This window comes from Sus scrofa, chromosome 13 (assembly GCF_000003025.6).
Source record: "Sus scrofa isolate TJ Tabasco breed Duroc chromosome 13, Sscrofa11.1, whole genome shotgun sequence".
Classification (NCBI taxonomy): Eukaryota; Metazoa; Chordata; class Mammalia; order Artiodactyla; family Suidae; genus Sus; species Sus scrofa.
In genome coordinates, this window is record NC_010455.5 from 73,593,646 (window position 1) to 73,612,122 (window position 18,477).

Below are 18,477 nucleotides of genomic sequence, written 5' to 3' on the forward strand. Positions count from 1 at the left end.
CTATAGTTGGCACAATGCTGTACAGCAGACCCTGGGACTTACTCATCTTGCATAGCAAACTTTATATCCTTTAATTAGCAGCTCCCCATTTCCCTCTCATCCCAGTCCCTGGCAACCATCATTTTACTCTCTGCTTCTATGAGCTGGACTACTTAGATAACTATGTAAGTGGAATAATTCAGTGTTTGATCTTCTGTAACTGGCTTATTTCACTTAGCATAATGTCTTCAAGGTTCACTGATATTATCAAATACTGCAGAATTTTCTTTTTTATTTATTTAAAAAAATTTTAACTATAGTTGATTTACATTGTTCTGTCAATTTCTGTTGTACAGCAGGTGACCCAATCATTCATACATATATATATATATATATATATACACACAAACGCACACACACACCTTCTTTTTCATATTATCTTTCATCATGTTCTATCACAAGGGATTGGATATAGTCCCTGTGCTATAAAACAGGACCTCATTGCTTATCCATTCTAAATCTAATAGTTTGGATCTATTAATTTCAAACTCCCAGTCCATCCCACTCTCTCCCCCTCCCCTTTGGTAACCACAAGTCTGTTCTCTAAGTCTATGAGTCTGTTTCTGTTCTGTAGATAGGTTCATCTGTGCCATATTTTAGATTTCACATACAAGTGATACCATATGGTATTTGTTTTTTTCTTCCTGACTTACTTCACTCACTCTGAGAATCTCTAGTTGCATCCACGTTGCTGCAAATGGCATTATTTTGTTCTTTTTTATGACTGAGTAGTATTCCATTGTGTATATGTACCACATCTTCTTAATCCATTCATCTGTCAGTGAACATTTAGGTTGTTTACACATCTTGGCTATTATAAATAATGCTGCAGTGAATATGGCAGTGCTGTCTCTTCAAGGTCCTAATTTCAGTTCTTTTAGATAAATGCTCAGAAATTTGATTGCTAGATCATATTATATTTTTTAATATTTTGAGCAGTGTCCATACTGTTTTCCATAGCTCACCATTTTACATTTCCATCAACAGTGTATAAGGTTTCCAGTTTCTCTACATCCTTGCCAAAACTTGTCTTTTTTTTTTTTTTTTTTTTGATAATAGCCATCCTAACAGGTATGAAGCAGTATCTTGTGGTTTTGAGTTGCATCTCTCTAATAGTGACATTGAACATATTATACTTATTGGCAGTTGTCTTCTAGTAGTTTAATTCTGTATTAATGTAATACATCTTTTTTTCTTTTCTCCTTTTACGTATCCTAATCTAGGAACTCTCTGGAGTCTAGTTCTTTCACCATCCCTGAGTTCATAGGTCTCCAAAAAGTTATAGATGAGCCTTTTTGATGTAAACTTGTTTTAATTATCCTCCTTAAAGTATCTGTTTGAGTTACATATTCCCCCAGTCAGTGATATTTATGAGATCCTTTTTTAGGTTTTTTTTCTTTATTCTTAAATTTGCTTTGTTACCGTTATTGTTCTCCCTTCTCCATGGATTTATTAGAGATCTTTACTCCTTCTGGGTCATGCCCTAAGTTCTTTGTAGCTGTTATTTTTAATTATTTTATTACCTTTCTCTCACTTTCCTGTTAAAATTCCTAATGAAAACACATTTTATTGTCAGTTTTCTCTAGATAGGTTTTTGGTACAGAGTTAGTCATTCCAATATCTTAAATTATGGACTCGGAATCTAAACTCTACTCTTCAGTATCAGCCTTTTCTGTCCTCCTGTTTCTTACATTTTTCCAGTCTTCAGTTACTGTATGTAAAGGAAAAATATCATCTGTAGATCTATAATTTTTCACTTTTTTGGCACATTTCCAGAGATCTGACCTAGGTTTCTTTTCAGCAAAATCATTTACTACATTCGGAAGACCGGGATATATGCTTGTTAATTAAGTCTTGGTTGGCTGCCTGTATCATCCCAGATACACAGTCCAGCAAAAAACAAACAAAACAGCACACCAACTGACAAAACTATATTTAGCTGTCTCCATATACACTAGTAGGAAGGTGTCAGTTGACTGTTAAGAGAAATTTCCTCTCTGGTAGTGATAAAGCTTACTCTAAGCATGCTGTTACTTTTGGTTCTCTTATTATTTATTCTTCAGAGCATGAACTGATGTTTTTCCAGAAGTTTTGACAAAACCTTACTTGGGACCACCACATCAAGTTTGACGTGACCATCTGAATTGCTCATGAGATTGATAAATTTCATTTATTCACTCAAATATGTGCTGAGCGCCTGTTTTGTGTCAGGCAAAATAGGATATATATGTATACATATATGTATATGTGTGTGTGTGTATATATATATGTAATATATTCTGGAGATACATGTTAAGGAGTTAAACAAAAATACCTTTCTGGATATTATAGTAGGATTAGATGAATAATAAGTAGAGTAAATTATACATTAGACTATGAAAGGTGCCAGGGAGAAAAAATGAGCAGGAGTCAGAATAGAGTGTAGAATGAGGAGGGTAATTGTAATTTAAAACAAGATAGTTAGGGTAGATCTTACTGTAAAGGTGACATTTGGACACAAATTTGAAGCAGCTGAAGGTGTGAGCCACATAGGTATCTGGGGGAAGGGCATTCTGTGATAGAGTACAGAGGCCCTCTTGCTAATGTGCTAATATAAAAAGAGGAATGAAGAAAGCAATCTCAAAATAGAGCTATCTTTAAAAATGTTTTGCCACTCAGGTATATTTCCAAGAGAAATGAAAACATGTTCACAAAAGGAGTTCCATCGTGCGCCCCAGAAACAAATCTGACTAGGAACCATGAGATTGTGGGTTCAATCCCTGGCCTTGCTCATTGGGTTAAGGTTCTGGTGTTGCCATGAGCTGTGGTGTAGGTCGCAGACACAGCTCAGATCTGGCATGGCTGTGGCTGTGGCTGTAGCTGTAGCTCCTATTAGACTCCCTACCTGGGAACCTCCATATGCCTCACGTGTGGCCCTAAAAAGCAAAAAAACCAAAACCATGTTCACACAAAATGATTGTTAATAACAGCATGCAAAAAAGTAGAAATAATGCAAATGTCAATGAACAGATGTATGGCTAAACAAAATGTGTGTCAATACAATAGGAAAATTATCCATGACACAACAGGGATAGACTTTGAAAATGTTATGCTAAGTGAAAGAAGCCTATCACAAAGACCATATATTGTATAATCTGTTTATATGGGATTCCAAAATAGGCAAATCCATAGTCAACAGAAAGTAGATTAGTGGGTGTTAGGTGGTGGGAATAGTGGGGATTGGAAAGTGGTTGCTAGCAGGGTTTCTTTTAGGGGTTATAAAAATAGTGGTGTTGGTTGTAGAACTCTGCACATACTAAAACTCCCTGAATTGTACACTTTAAAAGGGTGAATTTTATGATGCGTGAACTGTCTCAGAAAATGTTTTTGGGAAGTTCCTGTGTGGCTCGGTGGGTTAAGGGTCTGGCTCTGTCACCACAGTGGATCTGATTGCTGCTGTGGTGTGGGTTAGCTCCCTGGCCTGGGAACATCTGCATGCCATGGGCGTGGCCAAAAAAAGTTTTGATTAAAGATGGTTTTATTCTAATTATGAAAAGAATACTTGCTGATTAAAGAAGTTTTAGACATATAAAGATGTAAGGAAAGCTAACTGAACCATAATTCTAGCCACTCGGTTTGCAATATGATACTTTGGTATGTACCTTAAAGTATTTTTTAGCATGCATTTTTAATTATTAAGGGTAGGAAGCCATGTCACAAAAGAAGAAATAAATGACCATGTTCATTTTTAACTTGTATTCACTACAAGGCAAATGATGCAGTATTTTCAAAATTTCTCAGTCTTTCATTAGAGCCAGTTCCAACAACTTATTGTGTAAAATTAGCTAAATTAAAATTTTTTCATGAAATAGATTCTGGATTTTGTACACTTCTTGGTTACAGTCAACAGACTGATCTTGAAATACTGCACATAAAATGATCCATCTGCCTGTGGTTGGTGGGAAACGCATACCCTCTGTGATTCATTCAGTTTACCAGTCCTCAGCTGCTATATATCCTGTTTAACCAGAGAGTTCACTAACTAAACTGCGATAAATATTTCTAAACACCTAATTTCTGCACTCATCGTGATGTTTGCAACTACAGTTTGAGTTAGATTTTTCTAGTATGGAACGCTATGTGATTTAAAAATCGTTTTCTCAAAAAATGATTAATTCCATGGAAAAAGGTTAATATTCTGTGAAAACAGGTTAAGCAGTATAATTTGAAAATCTCAATTTTGTTTTAAAAATATTTTTTTCAGCTAGAGTAAGGAAAGCTAGAATGATTACCTTTGGATGCTAAGATGAAAAATGAGTTACTTTATGGATATTAAATTTTTTTTACTATGTACTTGAATTATTTTAATGAGAATGTTGTTTAACTTAAACCTATTTATAGTAGGTTTCTTTAAAGTGGACCTTTGGCACTTTGCAGCTCAACAGAAGACTTTTAGAATTGGTTTGACACTTGGCAAACATTTTTAGGTGTGCATCGTGTATTAAGACATTGTTTGGCAATGTGAGATTTAAAGATTCATTTACTTTAACATCTTTTATTAGATTCTCTACACTCAGGGTGTTGATAGAGGGCAATTCTTGTCCTCAAGAAACCCAGTGTAGTAAAGAGAGCTGTGACAATCCCATGTGCTAAAGGCTGTGGTAGGTGTAGAAAAAGTGGTGTCTTGAAATCATTACCATTTGGCAAGCTATACGAGTATGGTATGGGAGATCCAGTAAAAACTTTAAGGATAACACTGTATGAAATCCATCTATATTTTTATCTTTCAGGTGTCAGCACAAAATGAACATAATTAGGGAAAATAAGGATTTGGCATGTTTCTATACAACAAAACATTCATGGAGGGGAAAGTAAGTATTTCTGTTGGTTTTACTTTTCTGTGCCTCTAAAATATTTTGAACATTTTCAGTATCTTGAGTAGTGCTCCATAATTCAATAATACCGTTCAGCCCTTCTCTCCTCAAAAGCATATGTGCGTATTTTAAATGCAAATGTTACATTTAGAATAAATTATTGTTCTTTTTTCTTTCGTCAAGTCTGGTTTTCTGTGTTTGTCTTGGGAAGGAATTTGGTAAGAATTAAAAGGAAAATAAATTAGTTATTCACAGAGTTGGATGTTCTCAATGATGACGTTATATAGTATGTACTAACTCTACAACTTTATGGTCTAGAGACAAGCCAGTGCATGATCAATGCATTTTCATATCCATTTGACTATCAGAGAAAAGAGTGTATCTTTCTTTAGAACTGTAATGAAATTTTAAAATTGGGTTTGATCTTTTCCTTGGGGAGGGGGTGATGACATTTTTTAGTATCTTGACTGGTCAGACCAAGGTATGATTGCTTCTGTTTCCTTTGTAAAATAGAAGTAGTTCCTACCCCTCAGGTTGTTATTAAATTGAGTTGATACAGAGTGTTTGTAGGTTTTAAAATTATGCCTTAAGTACATTGATTATTCAATGAATGGCACTTTTGACCATTTCAAAAGAAATTTAGTCTGTAGTAATAAGAAAAATGAGCGTTGCTGCACTTTGACAAATACGTGACAACGTAAATCCAGATCAGGCTTCAGACACATAAAATATGACATGTACAAAAAGCCAGTAATTTTGGTTCTTATTCTTTCCTCTCTTAGGTAATAGTGTTGTAACTTCTTAGAATAGTGCAACAACTGAATTCTGTAGTGTTTCTGGTTTGCATTATTAGCAAACTGACTATAATTTTGAAAGATTAGAGTGTTTAATTTTGTTTCCATTTACTAGCTCAGTAGTATGAACTACTTAATTTTGTTATTCTTGTAAAATACTTGTTTTGAAATTGTTTTCTTCAATTAATTTCATTGAGCAAAGTTAGAAAACTGGCATATCCAGGGTAGTATGTGATCTTTGTGAAAACATTCTTTCACTTGGCATGTTTTCAAGATTTATCCACATTATAGCATGTGTCGTTACTTCATTTCTTTTTACTGTCAAATCTATTGTATGGATATGCCACATTTTGTTTATCCCTTCATCATTTGATGAACATTGTTTCCACTTTTTAACTGTTGTGAATAGTACTGCTACAAATGTTCGCATACAAGTTTATGGGTATATCTATTTTCAAGTTCTGAGTAGAATTGATGGTATATGAAATTATATAGAATTATATGGTAACTCTGTGCTTGACTTTTTGAGAAGCAGCTAAACTGTCTTCTAGAGTGGCTGTAGCATTTTATAATCCTACCATCAATGTATGAGGATTCTAATTTCTCTACATCTTTACGGACACTTGTTATTGTCTGCCTTTTAATTTTAGCAATCCTAGTGGGTGTGAAGTATTATCTCATACTACTAATGAGTAAGATGTTGAGTATCTTTTTATGTGCTTGTTGGCCGTTTGTGTATTATGAAATGTCTATTAAAATCATTCACCCTTTTTTTTTTTCTTTTTTGGCTGCTTGGCAGCTTATGGAGTTCCCAGGCCAGGGATCCCATCCAAGCCATAGTGGTGACCTAAGCTGCAGCTACAGCAATGCCAGCTCCTTAACCCACTGTGCTGGGCCAGGGCTTAAACCTGTGTCCCAGTGCTCTCAAGATGCTGCCAATCCTGTTGTGCCACAGAGGGAACTCCCATTTTTTTAATTGGGTTATTTATCCTTTTGTTGTTAAGTTGTATGAATTCTTTATGTACTCTGAATACAGGTCCCTTATAGAATTATAATTTGCAAATGTTTTCTCCTCTTTTGTGGATTGTCTTTTCACTTTCTTGATGGTATACTTGGAAGCACAAAGTTTTTAATTTTGGTGAAATCCAATTTATCTACTTTTTTCTTTTGCCATTTGTGCTTTGTTTTTGGTCATGTGTAAGAAGCCATTACTTAATCCAAGATCACAAAGACTTACTATGTTTTCTTCTAAGAGTTTTATATTTTTGATTTGGGGTTAATTTTTGTGTATAGTAAGAAGTGTAGGGATCCAGCTTTATTCTTTTGCATGTGAATAGTTGTTCCAGCACCATTTTTTTGGAAAAGACTGTTCTTTCTCTATTGAATTGTTTTGACAGCCTTGGCAAAAATCAGTTGACCCTAAATGTAAAGTTTATTTCTGAATTCTCAGTTCTCTTCCATAGTCTATGCCTATCCTAATGACAGTACCATACTATCTTGATTATTGTAGCTTTGTACTGGGTTTGAAACTAGAAAGTTTCAGTTTCCAACTTTGTTCATTTTCAAATTATGTTGGCTCTTCTGGATCTCTTGCATTTCATGTGAATTTTAGAAACAGTTTTACAAAAAGGCAGCAAGGATTTTGATAGGGATTGCATTGAATCCTTTTAGATCAATTAAGGGAGTATTGTCACCTTAACAAGGCACACAAATATGGGATGTCTTTCCATTGAAATCTTTAAAAAATTTTTTCAGCAGTGTTTTGTTGATTTCAGTGTACACCCTTTGAAACTTTTAACTTCTCCTTGAAAGGTGCTATATTTTCCAGATAGTGACATTTATTTCATTTAGGTAATATACCTTATTGTGCAGCACTGAGTCTTTTATTAAATACTTACTTTATGTAGCCAATTCTAATCTAAGTGTTAAGTATTTCTCATCAGTCTTAATGAAAAAAATAAACAGCCAACTTTAGAAATTTTCTGTTGTTTCAGAGTTATGATATGAACCCTCTCTCTAGAAACATATCTATATACAACAGATTTTGCATGTGACTTTGAGGCTTTAGGTCCTCAGTTTTAAGAGATTCCATGCTATAGACACATGGCCAGTCCAAACCCAACATTGCAAAAAACGTTGTTAGTGGCAGTAAAGATGGACACATATTTTCCTTTCTTAATATACCTGAGTTAAAGGTAATTTTGCTAGGTATTTGTCCTTACTTTGCAGGCTACTCATGCTTTTAATAATTCAGGCATGTTCACAATCAGTATATACCCCTTGGCTGGCAAAGTAGCTTTTCTGCTATACTTGTCAATTTCCCACTTGTACATAATTAAAATATACCTTTATTCTGGGAGGAGCAGGAGGAGGGAGTAGACTTCAGTGGTAAAAAGCTCTTTTCTTTCATGAAAGAGCAAAGTTTCCTTTTAGACCTGGCAAGTCATTTCTAATAGAAGGGAAGATGAGTACATTTCAGTTAAAGCAGAAGTGCAGATTCACCATGGGAAACATCACAGTAATATCAAAAATATAAGTGCTTACTTTTTTTTGGATGGAAATTACATGTAAAATCTACCTGCGGATGGGTTTAATATTTGCATTCATTTATTGTAGCAAGTGCTCTGATTTAAGAGTGGCATTTTAGTATTGAAGCAGAATTTTAACTTCACTACATGGGGATATATTGTGATCAGTCTATGAAGTTTGGTGTCAGATGCCCTATAGCCTGTGGCTAGATATAGGAAATTGAGAGAATAGTTGAGGAGAAGGGAAGCTGGTGAATTTTTTGGGTGTTTTGGGGCCACACTATTTTTTTTTTTCTTCTTTTTAGGGTGGCACCTGTGGCATATGGAAGTTCTCAGGCTAAGGGTTGAATTGGAGCCATAGCCACCAGCCATAGCCACACCAGATCCAAGCCGCATCTGCGACCTACACTGCAACTTGCAACAGTGCCAGATCTTTAATCCACAGAGCGAGGCCAGAAATTGAACCCGCATTCTTATGGATACTAGTTGGGTTCTGAAGCTGCTGAGCCAGAATGGGAACTCCTCCGACACCTCTGAATCCTGTGAGAAGAGAGGCTTCTTACCTGCCTGGCATTTATACATTTCAGCAGTTCTGATAACGTGAAATCCTGGGGTTTAATGCCCTGCTTTGTTGATTTTAGCTCTTGGACCCTACCAGCTTCTAAACCTCCTAAGTCTATCCTGAATTCTCTTCCTGTTTTCTTTGTATATCTCTTTGTTTTACTGTCAAGCAGTCTGGGATTTGAATATCTTAACCAGAAACGCAACTAGGACCGTATTTGCTTATAGGGAATTTTAGTTTTTGTTTTATTTATTTATTTTTTCTTTTTGGGGGGGCCACCCTGTGGCATATGAAGTTCTTAGGCCAGGGGTCAGATCCAAGTGTCAGTTGCGAACTGTGCTACAGCAATGCTGGATCCTTTAACCCCTGTGCTGGGTGGGATTGAACCTGTGTCCTGGTGCTGCAAAGACAACACTGATCCCGTTGCACCATAGTGGGAACTCCAGGAAATTTATGTTTTACACACAATGTTCTATTTTTTAAAATTAAAAAACACTGATTTACAGTGTTGTGCCAATTTCTGCTATACAGCAGAGTGACCCTGTCATTCATACATACATACATACATATATATATATACACACACACACACATTCCTTTTCTTATATTATCTTCCATCATGGTCTATCCCAAGAGATTGGATATAATTCTTTGTGCTCTACAGTAGGACCTCATTGCTTATCCATTCTAAATGTAGTTGTTTTCATCTACTAACCCCAAACTCCTAGTCCATCCCGCTCCCTCCTCCCTCTTCCTTGGAAACCACAAGTTTGTTCTCTATGTCTATGAGTCCGTTTCTGTTTTGTTCATTTGTACCATATTTTAGATTCCACATATAAGTGATATCATATGGTATTTGTCTTTCTGACTTCCTTCACTTAGCATGAGAATCTCTAGTTGCATCCACATTGCTGCAAATGGCATTATGCTTTTTAATGGCTGAGTAGTAGTCCATTGTATATATGTACCACATCTTCTTAATCCATTCATCTGTCCATGGACATTTAGGTTGTTTTCATGTCTTGGCTGTTGTGAATAGTGCTACAATGAACATAGGGGTGAATGTATCATTTTCACTTATAGTTTTGTTCAGATATTTGCCCAGGAGGGGGATTGCTGGATCATATGGTAGTTCTATTTTTGATTTTCTGTGAAATCTCCATACTGTTTTCTCTAGTGGTTGTACAAATTTACATTCCCACCAACAATGTAGGAGAGTTTCCTTTTCTCCATATCCTCTCCATGTTTGTTATTTGTAGGCTTATTAATGATGGCCATTCTGACTGGGCCATTCACACAATACACAATACTCTATTAAAAGCTAGTTTTATGATCAATGATAGAATTTTAAACAAATGATACTTGAACACCTGGACATCCATATACAAAAAAAAAAAAAAAAAAAAAAGAATCTAGGTATAGGCTCCATATCCTTCACAAAATTAACTCAAAATGCATCACAGACCTAAATATGAAATGCAAAATTCTAAAACTCCTTGAAGATAACATGGGACAAAATCTAGAGGAGCTTGGATTTGGTGATGACTTTTTTTTTTTTTAGGGCTGCACCCACAGCATATGGAGGTTCCCAGGCTAGAGGTCATATAGGAGCTGTAGCCACTGGCCTACACCACAACCACAGCAATGCCAGATCTGAGCCACATCTGCTACCTACACCACACAGCTCATGGCAACGCTGGATCCTTAACCTATTGAGTGAGGTCAGGGATTGAACCCACGTCCTCGTGGATACTAGTTGGGTTCGTTAACCACTGGGCTACGTTGGGAACTCCTACTTTTTATTTATTTTTTTATTTTAATGTAATTTAATTTTTTTTTCTTTAAGCTGCACCTGCTGCATATGGAAGTTACCAGGTTAGGGGTTGAATCAGAGCTGCAGCTGCCTGCCTACACCACAGCCACAGCAACTGAATCTGAGCTGCATCTCCAACTTACACTGCAACTTGTGACAACACCGGATCCTTAACCCACTGAGTAAGGCCAGGGATCGAACCCATATCCTTACAGACCCTCTGTCAGATTCTTTTTTTTTTTTTTTTGTAACTTTTTTTATATTGTTATTTTTTATATTACTCAATGACTTTATTACATTTGTGGTTGTACAATGATCATCACAATCCAGTTTTATAGGATTTCCATCCCACAACCCCAGCACATCCCCCCCACCCCTCAAACTGTCTCCTTTGGAGACCATAAGTTTTTCAAAGTCTGTGAGTCAGCATCTGTTTTGCAAAGAAGTTCATTCTGTCCTTTTTTCAGATTCCACATGTCAGTGAAAGCATTCGATGTTGGTGTCTCATTGCATGGCTGACTTCACTAGCATGATGATTTCTAGGTCCATCCATGTTGCTAAAAATGCTGGTATTTCATTCATTTTAATGGCTGAGTGATATTCCATTTTGCGTATGTACCACATCTTCTTGATCCACTCCTCTGTCAATGGACAGTTAGGTTGTTTCCATGTCTTGGCTGTTGCAAATAGTGCTGCAATGAATGTTGGAGTACATGTGTCTTTGCAAGTCATGGTTTTCTCTGGACAGATGCCCAGGAGTGGGATTGCTGGATCAAATGGTAGTTCTATGTTTAGTTTTCTGAGGAATTTCCATACTGTTTTCCACAGTGGTTGCACCAATTTACATTCCACCAACAGTGTAATAGGGTTCCTTTATCTCCACACCCTCTCCAGCGCTTATTGTTTGTCGACTTTTTGATGATGGCCATTCTGGCTGGTGTAAGGTGGTACCTCATAGTGGTTTTGATTTGCATTTCTCTAATAATGAGTGATGTTGAACATCTTTTCGTGTATTTTTTGGCCATCTGTGTGTCTTCTTTGGAGAACTGTCTGTTTAGATCTTCTGCCCATTTTTTGATGGGGTTGTTTGTTTTTTTGCTATGGAGCTGCAGTAGGTGTTTATAGGTTTTGGAGATTAATCCCTTGTCAGTTGATTCACTTGCAAAGATTTTCTCCCATTCTGTGGGTTGTCTTTTTGTGTTGTTTAGGGTTTCCTTTGCTGTGCAGAAACTTTTAACTCTGTCACATTCTTAACCCACTGAGCCACAAGGGGAATTTGATGACAACTTTTTAGATACAACACCAAAGGCATGAGCCATGAAAAAAATGAATTGGTAAGCTGGACTACATTACATTTGAAAACTTTTGCTTTGAAAAAGACACTATCAAGCTGGAAGAAAATGTTTGCAAAAGACATATTTTACAAAGAAGCCTTAAAATTCAATTTTAACAATAAGAAAAGAATTCAGGAGTTCCCGTCGTGGCGCAGTGGTTAACGGATCCGACTAGGAACCATGAGGTTGTGGGTTCGATCCCTGGCCTTGCTCAGTGGGTTAACGATCTGGCGTTGCCGTGAGCTGTGGTGTGGGTTGCAGACGCGGCTCGGACCCCGTGTTGCTGTGGCTCTGGCGTAGGCTGGTGGCTGCAGCTCTGATTGGACCCCTAGCCTGGGAACCTCCATATGCCGCAGAAGCGGCCCAAAGAAATAGCAAAAAAAAAAAAAAGACAAAAAAAAAAAAAAAGAAAAGAATTCAATTAAAATATTAGCCAAAGACCCTGGAGTTTCTGTCCTGGCTCAGTGGGTTAAGAACCTGACTAGTATCTATGAGGATACAGGTTCGATCCCTAGCCTTGCTCAGTGGGTTAAAGGATCCAGCATTGCCATGAACCACGGTGTAGATCACAAATGCAGCTTGGTTTGGCATTGCTGTGACTATGGCAAAGCTGGCAGCTGCAGCTCTGATTTGATCCCTAGCCTGGGAACTCCCACATGCCACAGGTGCCACACTAAAAAGAAGAAAAAGAAAATAGTACCTCAGGGAACATTGGGGCTCACGTATCTTTTCAAATTATTGTTTTCTGTACAGATATGCCAAGGAGTGGGATTGCTGGATCATATGGTAACTCTGATTTTAGTTTTTTAAAGACCCTCCATAGTATTCCCATAGTGGCTGCATCAATTTACATTCCCACCAGAAGTGTAAGAGGTTTCCTTTTTCTCCACATCCTTTCCAGCATTTATTACTTATAGACTTTTTTGGGGGACTGCAGGTGAGGCATATGGAAGTTCCCAGACTAGGGGTCAGATTGAAACTACAGCTGCCAGCCTGTGCCACAGATTCAAGCCATGCCTGCGACCTACACTGCAGCTGGTGCCAACGCTGGATCCTTAACCTACTGAGCGAGGCCAGGGATCAAACCTTCATCTTTATGGATACTAGTTGGGTTTGTTTCCGCTGAGCCACTATGGGAACTCCTCTATCTGTGGACTTTTTAATGATGGCCATTCTGACTAGTGTGAGGTGATAATCTAATTGTAGTTTTGATTTGCATTTCTCTAATAACTAGTGATACTGGGCATCTTGTATGTGTCTTTGGCCATCTATATGTTATCTTTGGAAAAATGTCTCTTTAGGTCTTCTGCCTATTTTTTTATTGGATTGTTTGGTTTTTTCATTATAAGCTGTCTGAGTTGTTTGTATATTTTGGAAATTAATCCCTTGTTGGTCACATTGTTTGCAAATATTTTCTCCCAGTTTGTAGATTGTCTTTTTGGTTTGTTTATGGTTTCCTTTGCTGTGCAAAAGCTTTTAAGTTTAATTAGGTCCCATTTGTTTGTTTTTGGTTTTCTTTCCATTACTCTAGGAGATGGATCCAAAAAGATACTGCTGCTATTTATGTCAAAGAATGTTTTCCTCTAGGAGTATTATAATATCTGGTCTTACATTTAGGTCTTTAATCTGTTTTGAGTTTATTTTTGTATATGGTGTCAGAAAATGTTCTAATTTCGTTCTTTCATATATGTAGCTAACTGGTTTTCCACCGCTTATTGAAGAGACTGTCTTTTCTCCATTGTATATTCTTGCCTCCTTTGTCATAGATTAATTGACCATAAGTGTATAGGTTTATTTTTGGGCCTTCTATCCTATTTCATTCATCTACATGTCTCTTTTTGTGCCGGTACCATACTGGTTTTTGTTTGTTTATTTTGTTTTTGTTTTTGGCTGCTTGCATGGCATGTGGAAGTTCCTGGGTCAGGGATGGTATCCACACCACGGCAGCAACTCAGACTCCTGGAGTGACAAGGCCAGATCCTTAACCCACTGAGCCATAGGCAAACTCCCATACTATTTTGCTTACTATAGTTTTGTAGTATAGTCTGAAGTCAGGGAGCATAATTCCTCCAGCTCCATTATTCTTTTTCAGTATTTCTTTGGCTATTGAGAGTCTTTGTATTTCTATACACATTTAAACATTTTTATTCTAGTAATGTGAAAAATACCATTGGTAATTTGATAGGGATTGAATTGAATCTGTAGCTTGCCTTGGATAGTATGGTCATTTTAACAATATGGATTCTTCCAATCCAATAACATGGTAAATTGTTCCATTTTTTTGTGTCATCTTTTAATTTATTTTACCAGCATCTTATAGTTTTTGGAGTACAGGTATTTTTCTTCCTTAGTCGGGTTTATTCCTAGATGTTTTATTCTTTCTGATGTAGTGGTAAATGGGTTTGTTTCCTCAATTTCTCTTTCTGATCTTTCATTATTAGTGTATAGAGATAAACAAATTTCTGAATGTTAATTTTGTATCCTGCAACTTTACCAGATTTATTGATGAGCTCTAGTAGTTCTTTGGTAGGGTTTTTAGGATTTTATATATATAGTTTCATGTCATCTGCAAACAGTGACAGTTTTACTTCTTTTCCAGTTTGGATTCCTTTTATTTCTTTTCCTTCTCTGCTCTGGCTAGAACTTCTAAAACTTTGCTGAGTAAAAGTGATGAGAGTGGGCAGCCTTGTTTTTTTCCTGACCTTAGAGGAAATGCTTTCATCTTTTCATCATTGAGCATGATGGTAACTGTGGGTTTATCAAATGTGGCATTATGTTAAGGTATGTTCCCTCTGTGCCCAACTTCTGCAGAGTTTTTATCAAAAATGTGTGTTGAATTTTGTGAAAAGCTTTTTCTGTATCTATTGATAAGATCATATGGTTTTTATTTTTCAGTTTGTTAATGTGGTGTATTACATTGTTTGATTTGCAGATATTGAAAAAAATCTTTGCATCCCTGGGATAAATCCCACTTGATCATGGTGTACAATCCTTTTACTGTTTTGGATTCAGTTTGTTAGTATTTTGTTAAGGATTTCTCCATCTATATTCACCAGTGATATTTGCCTGTAATTTTCTTTTTTTGTGATATCTTTGTCTGATTTTGGTATCAGGATGATGGTGGCCTAGTAGAATTGAGTTCTGAAGTGTTCCTTCCTCTGTAATTTTTTGGAATAGTTGGAGAAGGATAGGTGTTAACTTCTATAAATGTTTGGTAGAGTTTGCCTTTGAAGTCTTCTGGTCCTGGACTTTTGCTTGTTGGGAGTTTTAAGATTACTGATTCAGTTTCATCAATGGTAATTGATCTATCTGTTCATATTTTCTATTTCTTCTTGGTTCAATTTTGGGAGTTTGTACCTTTCTAAGAATTTTTGTTTCTTCTAGGTTGTCTACTTTATTGGCATATTGTTGCTCATATTTGCCTTTTATGCTCCTTTATATTTCTGTGCTGTCAGTTGTAACTCTTCCTCTTTAATTTCTGACTTTATTGATTTGGGCTCTCTCCCTGTTTTTCCTGATGAGTCTGCCTCAAGATTTAACACTTTTGTTCATTTTTCGAAGAACTAGCTTTTAATTTTATTGATCTTTTCTTTGTTTTTTAGTCACCGTTTCATTTACTTCTACTTTGATCTTTGTAATTTCTTTGCTTGTACTAACTTTGAATTCTGTTCTTTCTCTCTAGTTGCCTCAGTGGTAAGGTTAGGTTGTTTGGGATTTTTATTGCTTTACTGAGGTAGGCTTGTATTAGTATAAACTTCCTTCTTAGAAGTACTTATGCTTCATCCCATAGGCTTTGGATTGTCATGTTTTCATTTTCACTTGTCCAGGTATTTTTTGGTTTCCTCGTTGATTTCTTCAGTGATCCATTGGTTGTTTAGTAACATTGCTTAGCTTCCACGTGTTTATGTTTTTTAGTTTTTTTTTTTTCTTTAGTTGATTTCTAATCTCATAGTGTTGTGGTCAGAAAAGATGCTTGATATGATTTTATTTTTCTTGTGTTTACTAAGGCTTGCTTTGTGGCCCAGCATGTGATCTATCCTGGAGAATGTTCATGTGCACTTGAGAAGAAAGTGTATTCTGCTGCTTTCAGATAGAATGTTCTGTAAATATAATTTAAGTCCATCTGGTCTAATGTGTCATTTAAAGCCTGTGTTTACTTACTGATTTTCTGTCTGGATGATCTGTCCATTGATGTAAGTGTAGTATTAAAGTCCTCCACTATTACTGCATTATTATTGATTTCTCCTTTTATGTCTGTCAATATTTGCCTTATATATTGAGGTGCTTCTGTGTTAGGTCCATATAAACAATTGTTATATCTTCTTGGATTGATCCTTTGATCATTGTGTGAGAGGCTGTGCATGGATGAGAACAGGGAGTATATGGTAAATCTCTGTACCTTCTGCTTAATATTACTGAGAACCTGAAATTGCTCTAAAAAAATAAGGTCTTTTTAAAAGAGCCATCCAAGCTGGAAAAAATATGGACCCTGCATCATGGAATTTAAGTCCTTAAAACACTACATTTCATAGGATGCCCTTCATTTAGAAATGGGACATTTTCTGAGTTATTGCAGAGTGTGTCCTTTACATCCCTTCTTTTTCTTTTCTGAGGAATACAATGCATTTCTTCTGTTGTAAATGACCCCTCTCAGGTAAAACTCATCTTTCAAGTGGCATTTGACCAGTTCAGTTTATTGTAGTAATAAAATGAGATGAATGGTCAGTTAACACGTTTTGTATTTTAAATATGAATGCAGCATATGATACTTGAAACGTAATGATAATAATTACAATTACTTCAGTGACTAGTGGAGTTTTTGAGCTCTCTCCCCTCCCCACCCCCGTTATTGCTCCCCAGTGTGGTGTCTACTAACTGTGTGTCGCTATTTGAGTTTAAATAAAATTTAAAATTCAACTGCTCAGTAGCTACTCAATTGGACAGTGTATATATACAGAACCTTCCTGTCATTTCAGGAAGTTCCTTTGCATAGCACTAATCAGAATGAAAAGTTACCTGAGAAAATGTTAGAAAAGGCTTAGTTGTTTGGAGATTGGTATAGAATTGAAAAGAACATTTTCTTAATTGAGATCCTCTAAGATTTTGAATATGACAACATCAGTTGACATGAAAGTTAAAAATTTGTGAAGTCACATTTCTGTCATTTGATTTCATTGAGCAGTCTACTAAGGCAGATATTGATTTAATAACATTGTATTTGTTTGTTTTCCTTTGTCCTCATTAATTTTTTTTTTTTTTTTTTTTTTTTTTTTGTCTTTTTGCTATTTCTTGGGCCGCTCCTGCAGCATATGGAGGTTCCCAGGCTAGGGGTCAAATCGGAGCTGCAGCCCCTGGCCTACACCAGAGCCACAGCAATGCGGGATCCGAGCCGCTTCTGCAACCTACACCACAGCTCACGGCAACGCCGGATCGTTAACCCACTGAGCAAGGGCAGGGACCGAACCTGCAACCTCATGGTTCCTAGTCGGATTCGTTAACCACTGCACCACAACGGGAACTCCTGTCCTCATTAATTGATTAAACCTCTAAAACTGGGAGTTCCCGTCATGGCTCAGTGGTTAATGAATCTGACTAGGAACCATGAAGTTGCAGGTTTGATCCCTGGCCTTGCTCAGTGGGTTAAGGGTCTGGCGTTGCCGTGACCTGTGGTGTAGGTTGCAGATGCAGCTCGGATCCCGAGTTGCTGTGGTTCTGGTGTAGGCCAGCAGCTATAGCTCCATTTGGACCCCCTAGCCTGGGAACCTCCATATGCCGCGGGAGTGGCCCTAGAAATGGCAAAAAGACAAACAAACAAACAAACAAACCAACCTCTAAAACTTTGAGACTTTCTAGCTGTTTGGGTAAATCCTAATCCACTTCACAAATCCCTTACCCTTCTCCCCACTTTAGAAAACAGCAAATGTATGTTTTTATGTTAGAAGGAAGGGCTCTCAAACTTTATTTAGTTTCCCGTTTTACTTTAGACATGTGAATTTAGGAAAAATTTTGTAATATGGTAAAGATTAATAGACTCTATCATGTCCCTCCCAAATGGAAATTTTGTCATTTTTATTGTGTAACATACTAATTAGAAAAAATAATAGGAAAATTAAAATGTGAAAAAGCTCTCTTGATCTTAATGGGAATACTCTTAGTGTGTTACCCTTGTGTCAAACAGTTGCCTGTTGGTTTAAAGTAATATATGCGTTTTTATTGCATTGATAGTTTAAAGCAGAACAACATGATCTTTCCCCACAGATACCAAAAAGGCATCCAGGGAGTTCCCATTGTGGCTCAGTGAATTATGAACCTGACTAGTATCCATGAAGATGCAGGTTTGATCCCTGGCCTGTTCATTGGGTTAAGGATACAGCATTGCCATGAGTGTGGTGTAAGTCAAGTCACAGACACAGCACGGATACCGCATTGTTGTGGCTCTGGTGTAGGCTTGGCAGCTGTAACTCCGATTTCACCCCTAGCCTAGGAACTTCCATATGCTGCCGCCTGGAGAAAAAAAAAAAAAAAAAAAAAAGGCATCTGATTATGTTTAGTAT

At 36.8% G+C, this 18,477-nt stretch overlaps 1 protein-coding gene across 2 annotated transcripts in view; it reads left to right on the forward strand.

The window, feature by feature from the left end:
- Window positions 1-18,477, forward strand: part of DNAJC13 (DnaJ heat shock protein family (Hsp40) member C13) — a 134,065-nt gene that overhangs the window by 19,759 nt on the left and 95,829 nt on the right. For both annotated transcript variants that reach the window (XM_021069457.1, XM_003132418.5), the window contains exon 2: window positions 4,809-4,889. In XM_021069457.1, coding sequence (XP_020925116.1) covers window positions 4,822-4,889 — 68 coding nt within the window. In that variant the 5' untranslated portion in view covers window positions 4,809-4,821. The remainder of the gene's footprint in view (window positions 1-4,808; window positions 4,890-18,477) is intronic.